The sequence below is a fragment of the Coregonus lavaretus genome, assembly GCF_964263955.1.
Source record: "Coregonus lavaretus genome assembly, chromosome: 19".
Lineage (NCBI taxonomy): Eukaryota > Metazoa > Chordata > Actinopteri > Salmoniformes > Salmonidae > Coregonus > Coregonus lavaretus.
Genome location: NC_140006.1, coordinates 40914927 through 40942747, shown reverse-complemented (window position 1 = coordinate 40942747; position 27821 = coordinate 40914927). Strand labels below are relative to the sequence as shown.

At 43.2% G+C, this 27821-nt stretch overlaps 1 protein-coding gene and 1 pseudogene across 2 annotated transcripts; one reads left to right on the top strand and one right to left on the bottom strand.

Annotated features, from left to right (window-relative positions):
- The first annotated feature begins 997 nt into the window (after window positions 1-997).
- Window positions 998-19681, top strand: LOC311146356 (apolipoprotein D-like; annotated as a pseudogene). Its single transcript has 5 exons — window positions 998-1127; window positions 14957-15085; window positions 15280-15401; window positions 16259-16347; window positions 19289-19681. The product of its transcript is annotated as an apolipoprotein D-like (transcript).
- apoda.1 (apolipoprotein Da, duplicate 1) lies at window positions 1117-6481 on the bottom strand. The gene is made up of 5 exons (XM_084182843.1): window positions 6379-6481; window positions 4836-4975; window positions 4397-4518; window positions 3776-3861; window positions 1117-2160 (listed from the first exon to the last, which is right to left on the bottom strand). Exons 1-5 carry the CDS (start codon window positions 6452-6454, stop codon window positions 1925-1927), a joined length of 660 nt encoding a protein of 219 aa, XP_084038969.1. The 5' UTR covers window positions 6455-6481; the 3' UTR covers window positions 1117-1924.
- Window positions 19682-27821: the final 8140 nt, after the last annotated feature.

Below are 27821 nucleotides of genomic sequence, written 5' to 3'. Positions count from 1 at the left end.
TTGCAGTGGGTGGAGGAAGTCAAGCCAGACAGAGTAGTTATTTGCTCTGATTCATGTGCAGTGTTAATGAGTCTCCAGTCCTTTAGCTCACATAGCAAACAAAGACCTGCTTTATGAGGTGCTACAAACCCATGGCAGGATTAGACAGATGGGTATACAGATACGATTTACTTGGGTCCAAGCCCATGTGGGGGTGGAGTGGAACGAGGCAGTTGATGTACTAGCTAAACAAGCACTTAGTAGTGGAGATGTTGATATTGTAGTTTCAATGAGCAAGGCAGAAAGCCTGATATGGACAGTGATGGTGCAGAGATGGCTGGAGCAGTGGAATAGAGATACTAAAGGGCAGGCATTTATTTCAAGTACAGAGGAAAGTCGGGGAGGGGAGGACGGCAGGAAGGGACAGAAAGGAGGAGGCTATTTTTACAAGATTAAGGGTGGGACACAGCCAGTTGAATAAGACCTTAAATGTCATAGGAAAGCATCCAACAGGAACGTGTGATTATTGCCAGGAAACAGAGACTGTGGAGCATGTATTGCTACAGTGTGGGCAGTATCAGAGGGAAAGAGAGAGGCTGAGATCTAGTATGAGGGTGAAGGTGATACAGGAAATTAGTTTAAAGAGTATATTTAGTAGAACGTCATTAGATATAGTCTAAAATATTTTGTTATCTTTTTGAAGAACAACGGGGCTGGCAGGTAGGATTTAGTTTCTCCCTGTCTCTGGCCCACACTCCAGTACGGTAGGTGGCGATAATGCACCATAACGTTGGATGCCAACCGCCGATAAACCCCACTGAAGAAGAAGACGACAACGGTGCGCTAGCTATTTAGCTACCAGGCTGTGCTGGCTAAATTCAATAAATGTGATTATTAATCGAATCTCCAGCTAACTTAAACGTCCTACAACCACCAAATAGAGCTTGGTTACTTCTCGTGTGAGTTCATTCAGAGTAAATGTAACTAGTTACAGTAGCTCGCTAATACGTAACGTTAACGTTAGCTATCATAGCAAGCTAACTAGCAATTCTGAAGCATAACAAATGTTTGCAAACCTCATCAAGATCCACGTATGGCCCAGCTCCTTCAGGGAACATCTCGTCGACTGCTGGCTTCATCACGGCTGAGTATGATTGGCCTTTAATTGTCATAAATGAATTAAATAATTGAGCGCTTGAATGTTTAGCAAATTAGCTGCTAGCTAGCAGCCGTCGCCGGGTTGATGCAGTGTAAAATAAAAATATATCCGATGTGGAGACAAGGAACGCGCATGCAAAATAGTAAAGTGGCCGGAGACCTTTGAGTGCATAGGAGCTATAGAAATGCCTTCTAATGCACATTTACACTGACTTTGTATTTAGCTTAGTTTAAGACTATGTTGAATGAGACCATATGATGGATTACAACAATGTTAATATGTTAGGAACATATTAAGACTCGTGCATTTATCAGGCGTTCTCTTTTTACAGTAGCCACAAGGTGGCAGTAGACATCTGTCCAAGATCAATCAAACTCACATGATATTGATTTCCTTATACTTTTATTGCCTCTAATGAGAATACTCATGTTTTCAGTTTGTGACAAACATTTTAAATTAGGTCACAACAATTAATTTCCAGTCATATGATTTAAGATAACGTAATGTAACTGGAATATATATCTAAATTTTTTTGTTATGATAAAACAAAAAGCATTATAAAACTCTGACAAAATATTACTGTACATTATTTTCCTCTAACAATTCCTCTGAATAATGAATGGAATGTCACTGAAGTTTGCCGAGCTAACATGTTATTACACAGATGAGGGAAACTATATTACTTTCTTCCATCAACATCTCTTTTGCATACTATGTTGTTGCAAACCAAATTTCCCTGTGGGAAAATTCTATGAAGTTCTACTCTATCCAATTGTATTCAATCTCTCAGAGGGTCTTATCACAGCCCTGCTGCCTGCTGGCGACCATCCGGCTAACGTCAATGTTGCTGCTTGTGAAGATCTCCCTGGCTTTGTCGACGGTGGCGGCAGGGAGGGTGCGTGTACGCCCCAGGATCCAGGCAAAGTCCATGTGGAACAGACGCAGGACATCGGTGCAGGAATAGACTAGAGCTGAGTTCTCATAGTCAGTGGAGATGACCCAGTAAGGCGAGTAGGGGAGGACTGTTAGAGAGACAGAGATGGGAAACAACCACAGGATCGACAGAGATGGGAAACAACCACAGGATCGACAGAGATGGGAAACAACCACAGGATCGACAGAGATGGGAAACAACCACAGGATCGACAGAGATGGGAAACAACCACAGGATCACATTATGCATAGTCACTTTAACTCTACCCACATGTACATATTACCTCAACTAGCCGGTGCCCCCCGCACATTGACTCTGCAACGTTACCCCCCCTGTATATATAGCCTCCCTACTGTTACTTTATTTTACTTCTGCTCTTTTTTTTCTCAACACTTTTTTTGTTGTTTTATTTTTACTTTTTTTGTTAAAAATAAATGCACTGTTGGTTAAGGGCTGTAAGTAAGCATTTCACTGTAATGTCTGCACCTGTTGTATTCGGCGCATGTGACCAATAAGATTTGATTTGATTACGTTTATTCCACAGATTATAACGTGATTACAGTCGTGATGACTCCTTCAAACTGCAGAAAATTGAAATTACCCCTTTCAAATGATGTCAAGATCAACAAAGTGGGATGAGATGGCCTTTGGTTGTTATTCGATATTGTTCTGTTTATATGGGCTAACGGGTCCAACTCATGACATCTCCTGATTTTGAAAAAACAACCCCTCCCATTAGAACTCCGTGGTGAGTGATCTCTACTGCTCAGTTTGTTCTTAAAGGCTGCCATCTTTCTAGTTTTTGTTTATTATTCTGGTACGATGTTGACCAATGAATGTCATTTGTTAGCTGGGAAGTCCACACACATGTTCAGTAGGGCACACTGTAGCAAAAGATTTTGCAACCGAAAACAAAACAAAATCTCATTGGACAAGTTCAGGTAGTAGCCACCTCCCTGTTTTATTCAATGATTTACATGTACACTAGATGACGGACGGGCTGCTTTTTTGAAGCAAACGCCCCTCCACCTTGACACTCCCCCACCATTGTCAAAAATATTTAGGAAGCTATAGAAATGCATTTATTAATGTCTACATTTGTTTTAGTCACATTTATTCTATTACAGACACCTTAACGCATGTTTTGAAATTATACTAGTATCCCTTGAGGACTGGAGCTGGGCAGTGACACTCCTGCCCTAGATGAGGTGTAGGACAAGTGCAGGCAGTACCTCCCTGTTTAATGCAGTACCTCCCTATTTAATACAGTACCTCTATTTAATACAGTACCTCCCTGTTTAATGCAGTACCTCACTATTTAATACAGTACCTCCCTGTTTAATGCAGTACCTCCCTATTTAATGCAGTACCTCCCTATTTAATACAGTTTCTCCCTGTTTAATGCAGTACCTTCCTATTTAATGGAGTTTCTCCCTGTTTAATGCAGTACCTCCCTATTAAATACAGTTTCTCCCTGTTTAATGCAGTACCTCCCTATTTAATACAGTTTCTCCCTGTTTAATGCAGTACCTTCCTATTTAATGGAGTTTCTCCCTGTTTAATGCAGTACCTCCCTATTTAATACAGTTTCTCCCTGTTTAATGCAGTACCTCCCTATTTAATACAGTTTCTCCCTACTGAACACAACCCTGGTTGGCCTGCTCTACTGTAGTTACGTCGTAACAGCTTATCATAATGCTCACCGTAAGAGTAGCTGATGCCTAACTTGGCTGGGTTCTTCAAGTCCTCCGTGACTCCTGTCCCCTCGATAGTCCTTAGCTCTCCCTTTCTGTCAAAGGTCACCAAAAGGTCAAAAGCATTAGATTCATATCAAAGGATTTAAACAGAAAGAACTGTATGGCAACTGAAATGAGCTGATTTTCAACTGAAATAAACTGCATTACATTTTAGTCATTTAGCAGACGCTCTTATCCAGAGCAATTAAGGTTAAGTGCCTTGCTCAAGGGCACATCGACAGATTTTTCACCTAGTCGGCTCGGGGATTAGAACCAGTGACCTTTCGGTTACTGGCACAACACTCTTAACCACTAAGCTACCTGCTGCCCAATGTATGGCCCACTACTATGAATTTTCAAACAACAACATTGTTCAGGATAAAAGTCTATGTAATCCAGGTGTATCTAGGGTTGAAAAATGCCAGTAACTTTCCCAATATTGCCAGTTTTTTCCAGAAATTCTGGTGGAAGGTTTTCCAGAATTAGGAGGAAATAAGAAGGAAATCCGGAATCTTCCAGCATTTTTGGAAAACTGGGAAATGTAAGTTACCGGAATTTTGCAATCCTAGGTGTACGTAATCTACTCACAACATTTCAGAGCTGACCACTCTAATGGTCTGATCAGCCTTCATGGAGAAGTTGGTCTCGATGCACCTCCCCTTCTCAAACTGGGCAGGCAGTTTGGCGATTTCAAACCATCTACCCATGAACTAGAACCACGGGTAAATAAACACATACACACTCAAAAATTCTCAATCTCACATTTTAACATGTTGTTGTGCTTGTTTGTTTTGCTTTTACGCGCTTTGGGATTTTCTTCTGTAATGAAAAGTGCTAGACAAGTTAGAAAATTAAGAGACCATGACTAGTGTAGTGTTTAGTGTTCATCTGGTATGACAGGTAGATTTAGTATGTGACATTCACTGTGATATGTTCATGATGATAATAATAATTTATATGATTGGCTGGCCATCCATGATTGGCAGGTACATTATCTGTGCCGATTGGTCAGGCAGGGGGTTGGTACCTTTTTTATGCTGAAGGCGGGCTGGACGGCTGGTTCCGGACAAGGCCCCCAGTGGGGTACCTGGGTACTGACGAGGGGGAGGAGGAGGAGAGGCAAGATGAGGGCAAACAATGGCGTCATGGTTACAGGGCAGCCGTCACCTGAAAATAATGACAATCAATCAACAGAGAAAACAAAGCTTACAAAAAAATCTGAGGGACAACAGAGGAAGAGGCGAAGCGAGAGGTTTTACTCCGCCCAAAATCTGTTCACGAATATAATGCTAATTGCAAATTTGCTATATGAGGCTTATTTGATCGAATATAAGTTTCGTAATGGTTGCGTTGTTACAAATCACAGGCAGCCGGTGGCACCTTAAATTACAATGAGCCGTTCTCTCCTCAGCAGTCTCCTGTGGTACAAATGCACTGATATAAGTGGACGCACTTGGCTTTTTGGCAACTTTGAATTGTGCCTGTTTTCATAGAGATATTTTTAGCATGGAAATTTAAGTTGAGGGCTTCCACTCCATTTTAAAGTAGTCAACTGGGTGGAGATTCCTATGAGTTTGGAGCAATCAGTCAAAGAAGAAGAAGAAAATTGACTACTTTAAAATGGAGATCGCTTCAATGGCGCTGCCCATGCTGTCACAGATCTATAACGACACAGATACAAAGATGAATCCTCTATCTACAGTATCTCTAGGGCCTGTTGTTCACACGTGTATCTGCCCTCTCATTGGCTAGAATGGTCCCACCTGATCTCGCCTCCTCCCGCCTGCCTTCCATCTTTGAGGACATGTATTTCCATTGTTAGGGCGGTCACTTGACTATCTTGTCAATATAATAGACCATCTTTGGGGAGGTTGTTAGTCCAGGAATAGGTATAATTGGGGTCTGGGAAACTGGCCTTAGTTGTTGTAGGCTTTGTTATCCATTTTACAAATAGAAAGATGGTAAAAGAGAGCAAACCACAGGAAATTCGATCTCGACAGCTTTTTTTCATAGTCGATTAAAATGGTAAATGGAGAAATGGAGGACAGATGACTCATAGGCCATCATTTCATAATTTAATGCAAAATATAAACATATACTATCTCTATCTGTCATAAACGCAAAACATACAGTATCTCTGATATCTGTCTTAAAATGGCCGGCAAATGTCACTCACACTTTCCCCTAATTAGTCACATTTTCAAGACAGAAAAAAAAGATTATCAACAACAACAACAAAAAGAAAATCAATATAAATGTGTTTCAGCATCAACCATGTAACACACATCAATCATTGGGTTATTTTAAGTTCTATGCTATTTGTAAATATACAGCTATATAGAGATCATATTTGTTTCATTTCCCAGTCCCTGGTGTTAGTCTCTTCGTCTCACATGACAAAGATATTCAGCAAACTCTACCTTATTTCACTTGCTATCGCACAAACCAAATTCTACAGTTCATTTGAACTCCCCAAACAAGTTTTCTCGTTTGGACATTGATAGCGTTCATTCATTCGAAACATTTATCTTTATATGAAATCCCATACAACAGCGAAAAGCACATCTTACCTCTGTCTCTCTGGTCAGGATATCTGGTCAACTCAGGATGTGTATTTATAAGATAACCTTCTCTCTCCTGGGTCATGCCACACTGAAGTCTCTGTCATGAATGAACGTCTTTGTAGCATCCCGAGGCTTATTTCTGACAGAAAGTAAACAATTAGCAAATTTGAGTCATGGGGGACATACCAGGATAAATGTTATTAACCAATCTGGCGGGATGGAATAGGACGGACTGTGACGGACAGCCCTCTCTGGGACATTGTCGTGAAATGTTCATGTCACTCTTGGGGGGATTTCCAGGACTTAACGGCGCTCGGTGGTCATTAATTGTTTACCTCCCACAGACATTGTCTTGTCTGCTCTTTTCTTTAGTACAGTTCACTGGGACATTTTTGAGTAGCACTCTATTTTGCAGTGCAGACCTTACTAGGTATTTACTAAACAATTTGTTGTAACAAGGTCATTCCACACAGTCATATTTGTAATTTAAACAACAGTTTGGAGGATGTCAAACTTGAATATAAGACGTAAGCTATGATTTTCAGTAACAAACATACAAGTCTTTGCATGCAGGCATTTAATAAGAGGTTAAATGACTTAAAGCATCATTCCAACTCCCCTCCATCGATATTATGAATGACAACCACTACTACACTTCTCTCTCTGTTGACAGAATCAAAATCTGTTGACAGAAAATAATACTGTATGTTTTAAGCCCTTGATTGAGCTTGCCTGGCTCTATTTAACCAATGGAATTGTCCTAAAAGTATAAACCCTGCACATTTGGCTCTCCAGACAGGCTCAATCAATAGCTCCAAAATATTTGAAAGAAAAACTTTTCTTTTGGACCAAAGTCTGGACTGACAACTGACAAGTTTCGTCTGACAACTGAGGGACTTCCTAACATGGATGCCGTACTAGTAGTAACAAATAAATAATAGTTTCTTTGTTACTCAGGCATGACAGTGCAGCGTTTGGGGCTCTGGTCGCTGATGGTTATCTTGTCATTCTTGATGCGTTTGGAGGTGAGATGGCTGTGCAGCTCCTCCAGGGTCTCGTCTGGGACGGAACGCTCTCTGCTCAGGATCCAGGCAAAGTCCACATGGAACAGGCCGCCAAAGTTAGTGCAGGAGTACACCAGGGTGTAGCTGTCATAGTCGGTGGACAGCACCCAGTAGGGATCAGGGTGAGTACCTGAAGTAGAGAAGAGAGGATACCTCAAAAAAACAATGATGTTTGACTTATTCCTTTTATAACATTATTGTCACATTAGTAGTATTATATAGGCCTACAGCAATAGTATAATCCTATAATATAGCTACTACTACTTTAACGACTACTACGGCTACTACTACTATAACTACTACTACTACTATACTATAACTACTACTACTACTACTATAACTACTACTACTGTAACTACCACTAACTACTATACTATAACTACTACTACTATAACTACTACTACTACTATAACTACTACTACTACTACTACTACTATACTATAACTACTACTACTACTATAACTACTACTACTGTAACTACCACTAACTACTATACTATAACTACTACTACGGCTACTATACTATAACTACTACTATAACTACTACTACTGTAACTACTACTAACTACTATACTATAACTACTACTAACTACTATACTATAACTACTACTAACTACTATACTATAACTACTACTAACTACTATACTATAACTACTACTACTATAACTACTACTACTACTACCATTACTACTATTTGGTATTTATTAGGATCCCCATTAGCCGCTGCAAAAGCATCAGCTACTCTTCCTGGGGTCCACATGAAACATGACATAGTACATAGTACAGAACATTATTAGTCAAGGACTGAAATACATACATTTAAAACGTCACACATAGCCTACATATGAGTACATACAAACAATATCTAGGTCTAATACATAGTACAGTACAAATTACAATACAATATATATAAAATGGCTGTGTCTCTTCACTGTCCCCTTTGTGCAGTAAGGTGTTGTTTTATCCGTTTTTTTAAACTGGTTTTATTGCTAGCTTGAGTTACCTGGGGTGGCAGAGAGTTCCATGTAGTCATGGCTCTATTTAATACAGTGCATTTTCCAACCTCTGTTCTGGACCTGGGGACTGTAAAGAGACGTCTGGTTGCATGTCTTATGTTGTACCGATGAGTGTCCGAATTGTGTGCCAACTGCTTGAACAGACAGTTCGGTACCTTCAACACATCAACACCTCGCACAAAGACCAGTAGTGATGTAGTCAATCTCTCCTCAACTTTGAGCCAGGAGATAATGTGTCAGTGCCGAGCATGTTCAGTGCCCTTCCCTATAAGCATGCTGAAAGTCTGTTGTTAATTTGTTTTCTGTAAAACAACTTTGTATTTGATCAAACACAATTTTTTCCAAAGGTTTGCTAAGCACAGGCTGATTGGTCGGTGTTTGAACCACCTGCCCAGGTACTGCAAGGACAACACAGGCCACAACACCACATTAGACCAATGGTCCATATTAGGACAGCCTCAGCCTCAGCAGGACTTCTTTCAACATTCAGTAACACTTAACCTGAAGGGGGCATTCAGTAACACTTAACCTGAAGGGGGCATTCAGTAACACTTAACTTGAAGGGGGTATTCAGTAACACTTAACCTGAAGGGGGCATTCAGTAACACTTAACCTGAAGGGGGTATTCAGTAACACTTAACCTGAAGGGGGCATTCAGTAACACTTAACCTGAAGGGGGTATTCAGTAACACTTAACCTGAAGGGGGTATTCAGTAACACTTAACCTGAAGGGGGTATTCAGTAACACTTAACTTGAAGGGGGTATTCAGTAACACTTAACTTGAAGGGGGTATTCAGTAACACTTAACTTGAAGGGGGTATTCAGTGCCTTCGGAAAGTATTCAGACCCCTTGACTTTTTCCACATTTTGTTACGTTACAGCCTAATTCTAAAATGGGTTGAATATAATTTTTTTCTCAGCAATCTACACACAATACCCCATAATGACTAAGCAAAAACAGAAATAAGTATTCAGACCCTTTGCTATGAGACTTGAAATTGAGCTCAGGTGCATCCTGTTTCCATTGATCATCCTTGAGATGTTTCTACAACTTGATTGGAGTCCACCTGTGGTAAATTCAATTGATTGGGCATGATATGGAAAGGCACACACCTGTCTATATAAGGTCCCACAGTTGACAGTGCATGTCAGAGCAAAAACCAAGCCATGAGGTCGAAGGAATTGTCCGTAGACCCACGAGACAGGATTGTGTCGAGGCACAGATCTGGGAAATGTACCAAAACATTTCTGCAGCATTAAAGGTCCCCAAGAACACAGTGGCCTCCCTCATTCTTAAATGGAAGAAGTTTGGAACCACCAAGACTCTTCCTAGAGCTGGCTGCCCGGCCAAACTGAGACTTTGGGGGAGAAGGGCCTTGGACAGGGAGGTGACCAAGAACCCGATGGTCACTCTGACAGAGCTCTAGAGTTCCTCTGTGGAGATGGGAGAACCTTCCTGAAGGACAACCATCTCTGCAGCACTCCACCAATCAAGCCTTTATGGTAAAGTGGCCAAACGGAAGCCACTCCTCAGTAAAAAGCAGATGACAGCCCGCTTGGAGTTTGCTAAAAGGCACCTAAAGACTCTCAGACCATGAGAAACAAGATTCTCTGGTCTGATGAAACCAAGATTCAACTCTTTGGCCTGAATGCCAAGCGTCACGTCTGGAGGGAACCTGGCACCATCCCTATGGTGAAGCATGGTGGTGGCAGCATCATGCTGTGGGGAGGTTTTTCAGCGGCAGGGACTGGGAGTCTAGTCAGGATCGAGGGAAAGATGAACGGAGCAAAGTACAGAGAGATCCTTGATTAAAACCTGCTCCAGAGCACTCAGGACCTGGGGCGAAGGTTCAACGACCTTAAGCACACAGCCAAGACAACGCAGGAGTGGCTTCGGGACAAGTCTCTGAATGTCCTTGAGTGGCCCTGCCAGAGCCTGGACTTGATCCCGATTGAACACCCATAGAGAGACCTGAAAATAGCTGTGCAGCAATGCTCCCCATCCAACCTGACAGAGCTTGAGAGGATCTGCAGAGAGGAATGAGAGAAACTCCCCAAATACAGTGGCTTGCGAAAGTATTCAACCCCCTTGGCATTTTTCCTATTTTGTTGCTTTACAACCTGGAATTAAAATGGATTTTTGTGGGGGTTCGTATCATTTGATTTACACAACATGACTACCACTTTGAAGATGCAAAATAAAAAAAATTGTGAAACAAACAAGAAATAAGACAAAAAAACAGAACTTGAGCGTGCATAACTATTCACTCCCCCCCCCACCCCCCCAAAGTCAATACTTTGTAAAGCCACCTTTTGCAGCAATTACAGCTTCAAGTCTCTTGGGGTATGTCTCTATAAGCTTGTCACATCTAGCCACTGAGATTTTTGCCCATTCTTCAAGGAAAAACTGCTCCAGCTCCTTCAAGTTGGATGGGTTCCGCTGGTGTACAGCAATCTTTAAGTCATACCACAGATTCTCAATTGGATTGAGGTCTGGGCTTTGACTAGGCCATTCCAAGACATTTAAATGTTTCCCCTTAACCACTCGAGTGTTGCTTTAGTAGTATGCTTAGGGTCATTGTCCTGCTGGAAGGTGAACCTCTGTCCCAGTCTCAAATCTCTGGAAGACTGAAACAGGTTTCCCTCAAGAATTTCTCTGTAGTTAGTGCCATCCATCATTCCTTCAATTCTGACCAGTTTCCCAGTCCCTGCCGATGAAAAACATCCCCACAGCATGATTCTGCCACCACCATGCTTCACTGTAGGGATGGTGTTCTCGGGGTGATGAGAGGTGTTGGGTTTGCGCCAGACATAGTGTTTTCCTTGATGGCCAAAAAGCTCAATTTTTGTCTCATCTGACAAGAGTACCTTCTTCCATATGTTTGGGGAGTCTCCCACATGCCTTTTGGCAAACACCAAACGTGTTTGCTAATTTTTGTCTTTAAGCAATGGCTTTTTTCTGGCCACTCTTCCGTAAAGCCCAGCTCTGTGGAGTGTATGGCTTAAAGTGGTCCTATGGACAGATACTCCAATCTCCACTGTGGAGCTTTGCAGCTCCTTCAGGGTTATCTTTGGTCTCTTTGTTGCCTCTCTGATTAATGCCCTCCTTGCCTGGTCCGTGAGTTTTGGTGGGCGGCCCACTCTTGGCAGGTTTGTTGTGGTGCCATATTCTTTCCATTTTTTTATAATGAATTTAATGGTGCTCCGTGGGATGTTCAAAGTTTCTGATATTTTTTTATAACCCAACCCTGATCTGTACTTCTGCACACCTTTGTCCCTGACCTGTTTGGAGAGCTCCCTGGTCTTCATGGTGCCGCTTGCTTGGTGGTGCCCCTTGCTTAGTGGTGTTGCAGACTCTGGGGCCTTTCAGAACAGGTGTATATATACTGAGATCATGTGACACTTAGATTGCACACAGGTGGACTTCATTTAACTAATTATGTGACTTCTGAAGGTAATTGGTTGCACCAGATCTTGTTTAGGGGCTTCATAGCAAAGGGGGTGAATACATATGCACACACCACTTTTCCGTTATTTATTTTTTTGAATTTTTTGAAACAAGTTATTTTTTTCATTTTGTGTATGTCCATTACTTGAAATCCAAATAAAAATCAATTTAAATGACATGTTGTAATGCAACAAAATAAGAAAAACGACAAGGGGGATGAATACTTTAGCAAGGCACTGTACAGGTGTGCCAAGCTTGTAGCATCATACTCAAGAAGACTAGAGGCTGTAATCGCTGCCAAAGGTGCTTCAACAAAGTACTGAGCAAAGGGTCTGAATACGTATGTAAATGTAATATTTCCGTTATTTATTTTAAAATGTCTAAAAACCTGTTTTTGCTTTGTCATTATGGGGTCTTGTATGTAGATTGATGAGGAAAAAAATTATTTAATCCATTTTAGAATAAGGTTGTAACATAACAAAATGTGGAAAAAGGCAAGGGTCTGAATACTTTCTGAATGCACTGTATAATAGTATAAAGGTATTGATGACACTTTACGAAATGTTGATGTAAAAAGGGCTATAAATGTATGCATAAATATATAGACATAGACATGTATAATGCATTATAATGCAGTCGTGATGCGGTTTAAGATTTGTCATAATCATTACATTTTTGGTTATGTAGCTACACTAAAAAACATTTTTATAACAAAGAATTCGTTTTGAGACAGTAGACAATCAGAATATACCCCAAGTATTCAGACAATTTTACTGATAATAATTGACTAATTGACTAATAATTGTACTCAAACCCAACCAACATGCAGTATGATGCTCCTATACGGTACCTGTAATCGCACAGCTCAACCGTGTATGTTAAACAGATGTCAGTTACATGTAGAACTTGCATAATTATGATTGACAGCCTTATACAACCACCAGACGTCAACCGGAGGTAGCGTCCCGGGGAAGGGGGTCCGCTGTGTGAACGTGTTTGATGAAGGGGTGAAGGTACCCCCCCCTCCTGGGACGCTACCTCCTGTTGACGGTCTCCGGGGGTCACATCCTTACCGTTTACATGAATAGCAAATAATGGTTGTTATTCACTGCTTTAACCAGGTAAGTAATTGAGAACAAATTCTTTAACATTAACAACCTGACAACCGCTATTCCTCCGCATATTTGACATTGTGCCTTAGAGGCCAATTCCTAAGAAATAAAGTAATGAATGGTTTATAATTGTGTTTTACCATATTCCCATGCAATTTCTAACATATAAGATGCTATTAACTGCAATTAGTTTTGTATTCACCCCTGTCATAACATAAAAGCATAGCTGAAATTGCATGATAAAATAGTAATTGCACAATAACCTACGGACTTCTTTGGTATTCATTCGAAAGAGGACCACTTGGCACCATTTGGTACCAGGCAAGTAGTGACCAATTGTGTTGTTTTATGATAAATAAGATTTGTAGGGTTTGTAAAGGTGGTCACATCCCAAAAATATGAATATCCTAAGCCACAAACCTCCATGTCATGATAAGCAAAACCTTTCCTGTGGATTCGTTATAAACAAACAGATAAAATAAGACACAGGGAATTGACAAGATCTTTGAGAGGAAGATTACAAACTAAAGTGCTTAAATGGATGACAAGATATCTGAGGATCTGTAACAGTTCAAGATCTTATAATGATCCTAACGGAGATCTTTCAAGATCTTTCAGAATTCTGACAAGATATTAATCAATATTCTATAAGATCTTTAAAGAGTCAAGATCATCCAAGAGGAGGATGGAAGCTAGCTGTCCTCCGGCTACACCATGGTGCTACCCTAAAGAGTGCTGTTGAGGCTACTGTAGACCTTTGTTTATTTCTCTCCATGTCTTTCTTTGCTTGATGTTGAAACACATCTCCAAAATGTACTTACAATACATCCACTACAGTTTAGTCATTTAAAAGCCGCTCTTATCCAGAGCGACTAGTGGATTCGATCCAGCAACCTTTCAATTACTGGCCCAGCACTCTTAACAGCTAGGCTACCTGCCGCCTTAGGGATGTCACTTAAAACAATTAAATGTGTCTTCTATTCCGCTAAAATGGTCCTCAAAATCAACCCCAATATAAGTCCCATCGTAACCCCAGTTAAAAAGTTTTAGCTTGAATGCTGGCAATGTCATAGCTTGAATGCTGGCAATGTTTTGCAATGGTACAACATCTAAGAAAGTAGTAAGAAGTCAAGTTACACTTCTGCCTGTGTAGAAACACACTGTGATTACACTAGTAACGACATTGTATTAACATGTTATTACTTAGTACTTTGGTAGAGCATGGCGCTTGCAACGGCAGGATCGTGGGTTTGATTCCCGCCAGGGTCACCAACACGAAAATGTATGCACTCACAACTGTAAGTCGGTTTGAATAAAAGCATCTGCAAAAATGGCGTGTTGTTCCACTTGTGTAACAACCGAAACCAATAACATGTCAGTCCCTAGCAGAGTCAGCCAGTAGTTTGTTTCTAACTAATTTGAACAGGTGCCATATTCCCAACCACTCCCACACACCCCGCCACCCCAATACAAACACTAACACACACACTCTCAATTCTGAGTTCTGAGAAAACCCGACATGAAAGCAAAGAGGGAGATGCGTCAGCCGCATGATTCATGAGTTTGACGTATAAATAGGCGTCTATAAGCCACCGAACATCACTGAAACGAGTTGAAGTACAGGTAAGTAGGACCCATTCCCCTATCTCTCTCTCTGATGCTCTAAGCTCTGCCATTTCACATTTCCTTACGAATGAAGCACTCTGTAGGCCTGTAGTTGTTAACCACAATGCATTACATTCCTAACATACTTCTGATGTAAAATGTAAGTTGCTTTACCACGAGTCTAGGAGAATTACTTATACAACATGTTTTTCTGTTCCCCTAAAAGGTTTTGATATTAATTAAGTACTGTATTTCCGAAGTCAATTTGCATTGTCCTCCAATGGAGTTGGTGAAAATGTCTCTGCTTTTCTGTGTGTGTTTGTGTCTGTTCCTGCCCAGGATCTAGGATGCAGTCTCTACATGTTCTCTCTCTGACCCTGCTGTCGGTTCTGGCAGCTAACGCCCAGACCTTACGCCCTGGAAAATGTCCCCAACCCCCCCGTCCAAGCTAACTTCGATGCCGCCAAGGTGACTATACCTAACTTTTATTACTGTATATGAAGTTGCTCTTATGCATGTGCAGTAGCATTGTAGTAACAGTGTCATTACTTGAGTAACACTGTATTCCACAGGAGGCTACTGAGTGGAGAAAGGCTCATAATAATGTCCGGAACCATAGCATAACATTGTCATATAACCTTTGACCTTTGTCTTTGGTACAGTATCTGGGCAAGTGGTACGAGATCCAGAAGCTTCCTGCCGTCTTCCAGAAGGGCGAGTGCACCACTGCTACCTACTCCCTGAAGAGCCCCGGAGTCGTTGGTGTCCTCAACAGGGAGCTGCTGTATGTACATTAAAGAGATCAAGTTAAAACGTTTTTTTTTTAAGTACATTTTTGTACATTAAACTGAGACTTCATCGATATGACGTTGCCACGATAGCGTCCATAGCTACGACGTGATAGCTGCCGGATCTGAAACAACAGAGAAGTTTTGCCTCGTGCTTCAATGCTGTTAGTTATTGTTGGACATCGAGCCGATATTGCTGTTTACTTCATGCATCTCTGACTTCACCTTTAAATTCAATGTTTGCATCCAGGCTCTGTCGTAGCCGGCCGCGACCAGGAGACCCATGGGGCGGCGCACAATTGGCCCAGCGTCGTCCAGGGTAGGGGAGGGAATGGCCGGCAGGGATGTAGCTCAGTTGGTAGAGCATGGCGTTTGCAACGCCAGGGTTGTGGGTTCGATTCCCACGGGGGGCCAGTATGAAAAAATTATGTATGCACTAACTAACTGTAAGTCGCTCTGGATAAGAGCGTCTGCTAAATGACTCAAATGTAAATGTAAAATGTATCTCATTCCATGAGACCAGGCTATCCTTTATAAACGCAAGTCTGAGGCTTCTATTCAATCAAATACAGTTAAAGGAAAACCGCACTGTGGGTTTACTCAGAATGGTAATTGAAGGACAGGTGGGATGTGATGTCATTATCCAATGAAAATGCACACAGCTTACGTGGGGGTGAGTCGGTTAACAAGGTTATCACCTCAGATATAGCGTAAAACATTCCCAGTGAACGTGCAAGTGCTGTTTTCCTTTATCTGCCATTGATTGAGTAGGGGCCCAAGAGTTAGTAGGCCTTAGAAAACGCCATTGTTGAATGTGTTTAACCTCTAACCTCTCTCTCCATTTTTCTCTCAGTGCTGATAACACGGTCAGTGCTATCACTGGCTATGCTAAGGCCAAGGACCCCTCTGAGCCTGCCAAGCTGCAAGTCACCTTCTTCAAGGGTAAACACACCTCAAGTCTAATATATTTGTCTCAACATTCTTGTGAGGTAGACCTATATAAGTCCATTTGACTTCTTATGTTGTCTGTTTCTGACTCGTGTCTGATCTGAGGCCTGTATGTGTATGTATATGTATAGTGTTATGTAGTAGGTGGTGTAGTGTTAGCACACAGTTAGGCAAACACATTGACAGGATACACTCCCACACTCCATCCCCCAGGGGGCAGCAGCAACCTTGTCCAAATGCTGAGCCTTGGTTGATAAGCACATCAGGTTCTGCCTTATGAAGGTGATGGTCAGTCAGAGAAGCAGCAGATAGAGCTGTGAGGCTGATGGGTTTGTTTAGTTTGGGCCTTTGGTATTTTTCCTTTTTGTACATATTCATGTTTCGTCACCATCTGAACAAATAACAATCTGCTTGGACGACCAAGACGTCAAGAAAGACTGAGCTGGCCCTGGACTAAGGTAAGGTTGCTGTCTCCCTGGGCACATGTACAGTTGAAGTCGGAAGTTTACATACACTTAGGTTGGAGTCATTAAAATTCGTTTGCTGTCCCCAGTCCGCCTGGCCTTGCTGCTATTCCAGTTTCAACTGTTCTGCCTGCGGCTACGAAACCCCTACCTGTCCCAGACCTGCTGTTTTCAACTCTTAATGATCGGCTATGAAAAGCCAACTGAGAGACCTGAGCCCTAGGACCATACGTCGGGACTACCGGCCGTGGTGACTCCTTGCTGTCCCCAGTCCGCCTGGCCTTGCTGCTATTCCAGTTTCAACTGTTCTGCCTGCGGTTATGGAACCCCTACCTGTCCCAGACCTGCTGTTTTCAACTCTTAATGATCGGCTATGAAAAGCCAACTGAGATTTATTCCTGATTATTATTTGACCATGCTTGTCACTTATGAACATTTTTGAACATCTTGGCATGGTTCTGTTATAATCTCCACCCGGCACAGCCAGAAGAGGACTGGCCACCCCTCATAGCCTGGTTCCTCTCTAGGTTTCTTCCTAGGTTTTCGCCTTTCTAGGGAGTTTTTCCTAGCCACCGTGCTTCTACACCTGCATTACTAGCTGTTTGGGGTTTTAGGCTGGGTTTCTGTACAGCACTTCGAGATATTAGCTGATGTAAGAAGGGCTATATAAAATAAAATTGATTGATTGATTGATTGATTGGTTTTTCAACCACTCCACACATTTTTTGTTAACAAACCATCGTTTTGGCAAGTCGGTTAGGACATCTACTTTGTGCTTGACACAAGTAATTTTTCCAACAATTGTTTACAGACAGATTATTTCACATATAATTCACTGTATCACAATTCCAGTGGGTCAGAAGTTTACATACACTAAGTTGACTGTGCCTTTAAACAGCTTGTAAAATTCCAGAAAATGATGTCATGGCTTTAGAAGCTTCTCAATTGGAGGTGTACCTGTGGATGTATTTCAAGGCCTACCTTCAAACTCAGTGCCTCTTTGCTTGACATCATGGGAAAATCAAAAGAAATCAACCAAGACCTCAGGAAAAAAATTGTAGACCTCCACAAGTCTGGTTCATCCTTGGGAGCAATTTCCAAACGCCTGAAGGTACCATGTTAATCTGTACAAACAATAGTACGCAAGTATAAACACCATGGGACCACGCAGCCATCATACCGCTCAGGAAGGATACGCGTTCTGTCTCCTAGAGATGAACATACTTTGGTGCGAAAAGTGCAAATCAATCCTAGAACAACAGCAAAGGACCTTGTGAAGATGCTGGAGGAAACCGGTACAAAAGTATCTACAGTACAACGAGTCCTATATCGATATAACCTGAAAGGCCGCTCAGCAAGGAAGAAGCCACTGCTCCAAAACCGCCATAAAAAAGCCAGACTACGGTTTGCAACTGCACATGGGGACAAAGATTGTACTTTTTGAAGAAATGTCCTCTGGTCTGATGAAACAAAAATAGAACTGTTTGGCCATAATGACCATCGTTATGTTTGGAGGAAAAAGGGGGTTGCTTGCAAGCCGAAGAACACCATCCCAACCGTGAAGCACGGGGGTGGCAGCATCATGCTGTGGGGGTGCTTTGCTGCAGGAGGGACTGGTGCACTTCACAAAATAGATAGCATCATGAGGAAGGAAAATGATGTGGATATATTGAAGCAACATCTCAAGACATCAGTCAGGAAGTTAAAGCTTGGTCGCAAATGGGTCTTCCAAATGGGCAATACTTCCAAAGTTGTCGCAAAATGGCTTAAGGACAACAAAGTCAAGGTATTAGAGTGGCCATCACAAAGCCCTGACCTCAATCCTATAGAGAATTTGTGGGCAGAACTGAAAAAGCGTGTGCGAGCAAGGAGGCCTACAAACCTGACTCAGTTACACCAGCTCTGTCAGGAGGAATGTGCCAAAATTCACCCAACTTATTGTGGGAAGCTTGTGGAAGGCTACCCGAAACGTTTGATCCAGTTAAACAATTTAAAGGCAATGTTACCAAATACTGATTGAGTGTATGTAAACTTCTGACCCACTGGGAATGGAAATAAATAAAAGCTGAAATAAATCATTCTCTCTACTATTATTCTGACATTTCACATTCTTAAAATAAAGTGGTGATCCTAACTGACCTAAGACAGGGAATCTTTACTAGGATTAAATGTCTGGAATTGTGAAAAACTGAGTTTAAATGTATTTGGCTAAGGTGTATGTAAACTTCCGACTTCAACTGTATATTCAACACCAAGGCGCGTCTGCAGATCTTTCACATAAATGCACACATTCATTCAGGTTACAGACCAGCTAAGTAGGCCTAGGACCCCTAGACAAAGAGAGTGCAACACTATCCTTAGGCTAGCTCTGGGTTTCGTAACAATATTTATAGGAAAGGGAGGATGGACCATATTTTTTAACGTTAACAAACTACTAAATGTATTTGAATATATGTTCTCATCTCTTGCAGACTCTCCCCCCGGCAACTACTGGGTGCTGTCCACCGACTACGAGGGTTACTCCGTGGTCTACGGCTGCACGGACATCCTGGGCACCTTCCACGCGGACTTTGCCTGGATCCTGAGCAGAGAGCCCACCCTCTCTGAGGAGAAACTGGAGGAGCTGTACAACGTGTTCACCTCCAACAGCATCAACATCGACGTGATGACCGTCACCGACCAGAGCCAAGAGCTGTGCGCTGACATGCCTCTGTGGGCCTAAGAGACTCCCTGATTCAGTCCACAACAGACGTATGATTTGCATTCATAACATGGCATCCACATGGACGCCTGCATGGTTGTTTGTGTTTGGGCTGTACATGTTATCTTACGAGGAAATGCAATAAAATTATAGAAGAAAAATGTGTCTGGTGTAAATGTGTACTTTTTCTGACTAGTATTTATAATGATTCCCAATCACCTTGCTGTTCACTGGCTCAGAATGGGATAGCTAACTGTATAAAATGTAAAATGGAAATGATTTTAAAAGGAAGCTTTTATCACATGCACCAAACTAATGTACGATTTAAAAAAAGCAAGAAAGCAGTCCAATAAAGGAACAAAGGCATAAAAAAACATTATCCGTCACCATATATGACCATATTGATACCATATACATTCCATATTCTCTCACAAGGAAGTCGGTGTTTACAGCTGAGTGTCCTACTGTGAATTCACATGCTCAGTACAGTATATATTTTTTTCCTAAACTGATTTTCTGCGAAACACTAGATGGCACTATGACTGTGGCGGAAATTCAGACTTCGTACCCTTCTCCCTGACGTGTGCACATATATATATATATACAGTGGGGAGAACAAGTATTTGATACACTGCCGATTTTGCAGGTTTTCCTACTTACAAAGCATGTAGAGGTCTGTAATTTTTATCATAGGTACACTTCAACTGTGAGAGACGGAATCTAAAACAAAAATCCAGAAAATCACATTGTATGATTTTTAAGTAATTCATTTGCATTTTATTGCATGACATAAGTATTTGATACATCAGAAAAGCTGAACTTAATATTTGGTACAGAAACCTTTGTTTGCAATTACAGAGATCATACATTTCCTGTAGGTCTTGACCAGGTTTGCATACACTGCAGCATGGATTTTGGCCCACTCCTCCATACAGACCTTCTCCAGATCCTTCAGGTTTCGGGGCTGTCGCTGGGCAATACGGACTTTCAGCTCCCTCCAAATATTTTCTATTGGGTTCAGGTCTGGAGACTGGCTAGGCCCCTCCAGGACCTTGAGATGCTTCTTATGGAGCCACTCCTTAGTTGCCCTGGCTGTGTGTTTTGGGTCGTTGTCCTGCTGGAAGACCCAGTCACGACCCATCTTCAATGCTCTTACTGAGGGAAGGAGGTTGTTGGCCAAGATCTCGCGATACATGGCCCCATCCATCCTCCCCTTAATACGGTGCAGTCGTCCTGTCCCCTTTGCAGAAAAGCATCCCCAAAGAATGATGTTTCCACCTCCATGCTTCACGGTTGGGATGGTGTTCTTCGGGTTGTACTCATCCTTCTTCTTCCTCCAAACACGGCGAGTGGAGTTTAGACCAAAAAGCTCTATTTTTGTCTCATCAGACCACATGACCTTCTCCCATTCTTCCTCTGGATCATCCAGATGGTCATTGACAAACTTCAGACGGGCCTGGACATGCGCTGGTTTGAGCAGGGGGACCTTGCGTGCGCTGCAGGATTTTAATCCATGACGGCGTAGTGTGCTACTAATGGTTTTCTTTGAGACTGCGGTCCCAGCTCTCTTCAGGTCATTGACCAGGTCCTGCCGTGTAGTTCTGGGCTGATCCCTCACCTTCCTCATGATCATTGATGCCCCACGAGGTGAGATCTTGCATGGAGCCCCAGACCGAGGGTGATTGACCGTCATCTTGAACTTCTTCCATTTTCTAATAATTGCGCCAACAGTTGTTGCCTTCTCACCAAGCTGCTTGCCTATTGTCCTGTAGCCCATCCCAGCCTTGTGCAGGTCTACAATTTTATCCCTGATGTCCTTACACAGCTCTCTGGTCTTGGCCATTGTGGAGAGGTTGGAGTCTGCTTGATTGAGTGTGTGGACAGGTGTCTTTTATACAGGTAACGAGTTCAAACAGGTGCAGTTAATACAGGTAATGAGTGGAGAACAGGAGGGCTTCTTTAAAAAAAAACGAACAGGTCTGTGAGAGCCAGAATTCTTACTGGTTGGTAGGTGATCAAATACTTATGTCATGCAATAAAATGCAAATTAATTACTTAAAAATCATACAATGTGATTTTCTGGATTTTTGTTTTAGATTCCGTCTCTCACAGTTGAAGTGTACCTATGATAAAAATTACAGACCTCTACATGCTTTGTAAGTAGGAAAACCTGCAAAATCGGCAGTGTATCAAATACTTGTTCTCTCCACTGTATATATATATATATATATACAGTGAGGGAAAGAAGTATTTGATCCCCTGCTGATTTTGTACGTTTGCCCACTGACAAAGAAATGATCAGTCTATAATTTTAATGGTAGGTTTATTTGAACAGTGAGAGACAGAATAACAACAAAAAAATCCAGAAAAACGCATGTCAAAAATGTTATAAATTGAATTGCATTTTAATGAGGGAAATAAGTATTTGACCCCCTCTCGATCAGAAAGATTTCTGGCTCCCAGGTGTCTTTTATACAGGTAACGAGCTGGAATTAGGAGCACACTCTTAAAGGGAGTGCTCCTAATCTCAGCTTGTTACCTGTATAAAAGACACCTGTCCACAGAAGCAATCAATCAATCAGATTCCAAACCCTCCACCATGGCCAAGACCAAAGAGCTCTCCAAGGATGGCAGGGACAAGGTTGTAGACCTACACAAGGCTGGAATTGGCTACAAGACCATCGCCAAGCAGCTTGGTGAGAAGGTGACAACAGTTGGTGCGATTATTCGCAAATGGAAGAAACACAAAATAACTGTCAATCTCCCTCGGCCTGGGGCTCCATGCAAGATCTCACCTCGTGGAGTTGCAATGATCATGAGAATGGTGAGGAATCAGCCCAGAACTACACAGGAGGATCTTGTCAATGATCTCAAGGCAGCTGGGACCATAGTCACCAAGAAAACAATTGGTAACAGACTACACCGTGAAGGACTGAAATCCTGCAGCGCCCGCAAGTTCCCCCTGCTCAAGAAAGCACATATACATGCCCGTCTGAAGTTTGCCAATGAACATCTGAATGATTCAGAGGACAACTGGGTGAAAGTGTTGTGGTCAGATGAGACCAAAATCGAGCTCTTTGGCATCAACTCAACTCGCCTTGTTTGGAGGAGGAGGAATTCTACATATGACCCCAAGAACACCATCCCCACAGTCAAACATGGAGGTGGAAACATTATGCTTTGGGGGTGGGGGGGGACAGGACAACTTCACCGCATCAAAGGGACGATGGACGGGGCCATGTACCGTCAAATCTTGGGTGAGAACCTCCTTCCCTCAGCCAGGGCATTGAAAATGGGTTGTGGATGGGTATTCCATCATGACAATGACCCAAAACACACGGCCAAGTCAACAAAGAAGTGGCTCAAGAAGAAGCACATTAAGGTCCTGGAGTGGCCTAGCCAGTCTCCAGACCTTAATCCCATAGAAAATCTGTGGAGGGAACTGAAGGTTCGAGTTGCCAAACGTCAGCCTCGAAACCTTAATGACTTGGAGAAGATCTGCAAAGAAGAGTGGGACAAAATCCCTCCTGAGATGTGTACAAACCTGGTGGACAACTACAAGAAACGTCTGACCTCTGTGATTGCCAACAAGGGTTTTGCCACCAAGTACTAAGTCATATTTTGCAGAGAGGTCAAATACTTATTTCCCTCATTAAATTGCAAATCAATTTATAACATTTTTGACATGCGTTTTTCTGGATTTCTTTTTATAAACTGATCATTTCTTTGTCAGTGGGCAAACATACAAAATCAGCAGGGGATCAAATATTTTTTTCCCTCACTGTATATGTATTTATCACAAATTGATCCAGATTTTCTATTACAGTAATATAATTATATATTTATTTTATGGTAATATTAGGGGAAACGTACAGTAATATGAGTGGTTACGTACCGTGACCTGTTACTCCAGGATTAGGCTTCTAAATATATAAGTGATTGTGTGTGCTGTATTTATTCTGTTGTAAAAGTAAAAAAATATGTAATAATTGTAATTTATTATTGTTTACCTTTGAAGCGTTATAGAGGCGATTCTTAAATTAGCGGTTTAGCTAAGTATCTTAATACTTTGTTTACTTAATTCCTAAAAAAATAAATAAAAAAGTCCTTTGTTAGTGAGTGTTATGTTGGCAGCTTGTCTCTCCCTTTTCTGTTTCCCTTCCTCCTTGTTTTGTCCCCTCTTTGTCTGTTGTATCTGTATGTGTGTTTGTCCCCATTATGTGGGTGTGTCTGGAGTGGATCGGGGGGCGTGCTCAGGATCTGCCTCTCCTGTGCAGCTGCGGGTTGTTTCCAGTGATTCCTGCCTACGCAGCTGCATCCTATTCTCTCATCAACCTGCACTACTAATTCCTGGGCATGGCTCTCCACCGGCGCCAGATCGTTGTTCTTACTAGAGCGGTAACTTGGCTCACCAGTAAAGTTATATTGTCTTTGTCTTCAGCCTGGCTTTTTACTCTCCTTAACCTGTCGTTTGTTTTGTCTTCAGTTCAGACATACCTCCCAACCTGCCTGCCTGCCTTCCTGCCTGCCTGCCTGCCTGCCTCAGCCTCTCCTTCCTCCGGAGCCGACTAGCCCACTCTGTTCCTTTTCTTCAGTTGTTTTTTGGACTAAGACAAATTGAACTTTTATTAAAATCATTTTTGTTTCTTCCACTCCCTTAGTCGTGTTTTGTTTCTCTGAGTGCTGGGTTTAACCATAGCGTAACAGAACGATCTGGCCATGGACCCAACAGAGAAACAGCACGGGGCAAACGAAGACAGCTTCCAACAAGCTATCCAGGCTCAAGGAACGTTGCTAGGACAGCATGACCAATTGATTCGGACTCTTTTGGTAGATAATCATCAACTGCTGAACCAGGTGACTCAGTTAACTACGCAAGTCTCTAAATTGTCTGTTATCAGTTCTCCATCTCTCTCTGACCCCCAGTTTGATGCACCCCAAGTTGTTTCCTCTGACATTATGCAGGCTTCGTTCCATCGGGAACCCCCGGACACGTCGCCTGAACCGTTCAATGGAGAATTGGACAAGTGCCGGGGATTTTTGCTTCAGTGTGACTTGATTTTTCGGCAGAGACCACTGTCGTTTTCTACTGATTCCTCTAAGGTACATTATGTTCTGGGGCTGTTAAGAGGGAGAGCTCTGGTTTGGGCTGAGGCTGTGTGCTCAAATCAAACTTTGACTGGATTGACTTTTGCTGATTTTTCTGCTGAATTGAAGACAGTTTTTGACCATCCTGACCATGTGGGTAATTCCTCCAAGATACTTTTTAATTTGAGGCAGGGTTCTAACAGTGTGGCTGAGTACTCTATTGAGTTCTGGACGTTGGCAGCGGACTCCAAGTGGAACAATGTGGCACTTCAAGGAGCATTTCTAAACGGTTTGAATGAAGCCATTAAGGATGAACTGGCTGCTCGTGATGAGCCACATGATTTACATTCTCTCGTTTCCCTGTCCATTAAGCTAGACAACCGGTTGCGGGAGAGGCGTCGGGAGAGAGGCGGTCGGCCACATCTAGGAGGATGAGTTCCCCAGCCTTCAACCACTCGAGTCTCGCCTCCCCGGAGCCGGCAGCTTCTTGTTCCTGATCCCATCCCGAGCACAGATTGAGGAACCTATGCAAGTGGGTCGAGCTCGACTACCTCCAGCAGAGCGGCAACGGCGCCTCCAGGCGGGTGAGTGCCTGTACTGTGGAGACGCCACACACATTCTGGCTACATGCCCTAAGCGACCAAAAGACAAGGCTCGCTCGTAACGGTGGGTCTACTTGCGAGCCCAGAGTTAGATCCTGATCCCATCATTCCCCGATTACAAGTACCTGTAACCTTACGTTTCCAGAGTCATTCCCTGCCACTCTCAGCTCTCATAGACTCAGGTGCAGAAGACAACTTTATTAGCCACCAGTTCGTTACACAAGCTCGTATCCCCATGGAGCCACTACCTACCCCCATTCGGGTCACAGCCCTTGATGGGCGCCTCCTCGCGGAGATAACTCATCAAACCACCCCCGTTTCCCTAGTGATTTCTGGCAATCATTGTGAAAGCATTCAGTTAAGAGTTATGTCTGGCTCAGCTACCTCCCTAATCCTTGGCTTCCCCTGGTTGGCTCTTCACAACCCACAAATTGATTGGACACTTCACACCATTCTCAGTTGGAGCACTAACTGCCATTCAGAGTGCCTTAGGTCAGCGGTTCCCCCCACTAAGAGTAACCCAACTCATCCCTCAGCTCCTCTCGATCTGTCATCTGTCCCCAAAGAATACCATGACTTAGCGGAGGTTTTCAGTAAGGACAAGGCTCTGTCTCTACCACCACATAGGCCTTATGATTGCCCTATTGAACTGCTTCCTGGTGCTCCCTTGCCCTCTAGTCGCTTATACAATCTGTCCCGACCGGAAAGAGAGGCAATGGAGCAGTATATTGGTGATTCTCTGGCCTCGGGCATAATCCGTCCCTCGTCGTCTCCTTTGGCTGCAGGTTTCTTTTTCGTGGAAAAGAAAGACAAGTCGTTACGCCCCTGTATCGATTTCAGGGGTTTAAACAACATAACTGTTAAAAACAAGTATCCCCTTCCACTCATCAACTCTGCTTTTGAACCTCTGCATGGCGCCACAGTTTTCTCCAAGCTCGACCTCAGGAACGCTTATCACCTTGTCCGTATCCGAAAGGGAGATGAGTGGAAAACCGCTTTCAACACTCCACTGGGACATTTTGAGTATTTGGTCATGCCCTTTGGGCTCTCAAACGCCCCTGCTGTTTTCCAAGCCATGGTGAACGATGTTCTTAGGGATTTTCTGAACCGTTTTGTCTTTGTATACCTGGATGATATTCTTGTTTTTTCCAAGTCACCCGAGGAGCATGAGTCACACGTCCGTCAAGTCCTTCAACGGCTCTTGGAGAACAAGCTGTACATCAAAGCAGAAAAGTGTGAGTTCCACAAACAGTCCACATCGTTCCTTGGTTTCATCATTGAGAGCGGGCAGGTGAAGGCGGACCCCGAGAAGATCCGGGCAGTGACGGAATGGCCCACACCCACCACCCGTAAGCAACTTCAATGATTTTTGGGCTTTGCTAACTTCTACCGTAGATTCATGAAGGGTTTTAGTAAAGTGGTGGCACCCCTTACTAGACTCACATCCCCAAAAGTCCCTTTTCTGTGGTCCCCTGAGGCGGAGCAGGCGGTAGGGGTTTTGAAGGAACTGTTTTCCACCTCCCCCGTGTTGATACACCCCAATACCTCTCTGCAGTTTGTTGTGGACGGGTCGGACTCAGGTATGGGAGCAGTCCTCTCCCAGCGCTCCCCCACTGACCAAAAGCTTCACACCTGTGCTTTTTTCTCCAAGAAATTGTCACCCACAGAACGGAATTACGACGTTGGAAACCGGGAACTGCTGGCGGTCAAGCTAGCACTGGAAGAATGGCGGCACTGGCTGGATGGAGCTGAACTGCCGTTTGTGGTCTGGACAGACCACAAAAACTTGGCTTACATCCAAGCCACTAAGAGACTCAACTCACGCCAAGCCAGATGGGCCCTGTTTTTTAGTAGGTTTAACTTTATTCTTACATACAGACCGGGGTCAAGAAATGTTAAACCAGATGCTTTGTCCCGCCAGTTTGCTGACCCTTCGGAGACCAGCGAGCCTGAGGCAGTCCTGCCTTCCTCATGCGTCGTGGCGGCAGTACAGTGGGAGATCGAGTCTCTTGTGAAGACTGCACTTGCCACGGACCCGGGACCGGGTGATGGACCTCCCAACCTACTCTTTGTTCCCGAGACGGTCCGGTCTCAGGTGTTGCAGTGGATTCACACCTCCCATTTTGCTGGTCACCCTGGAATGAGACGCACGTTGACGCTGCTTAGGAGACATTTTTGGTGGCCTTCAATGGAAACTGACGTTCGGGCTTTTGTGGCAGCCTGTTCAACCTGTGCTCGGGGCAAAGCCTCCCATCAGTCCCCTTCGGGGCTGCTGCTACCCCTCCCAGTTCCCAGCCGTCCCTGGTCCCACATAGCCATGGATTTTGTCACCGGCCTACCCAAGTCTGAAGGTAATGATACTATACTTACCATTGTGGACAGATTCTCTAAATCTGTTCACTATATAGCATTACCGAAATTACCGTCTGCCAGTGAGACAGCGGACCTCCTAGTCCAACATGTATTCCGTCCCCATGGAATACCTGTGGACATCGTATCTGATAGAGGCCCACAGTTTACTTCCCGTGTTTGGAAGGTTTTCTGTTCTGCTTTGGGTGCTTCCGTTAGTCTGTCCTCAGGGTTTCATCCCCAGACCAACGGTCAAACAGAAAG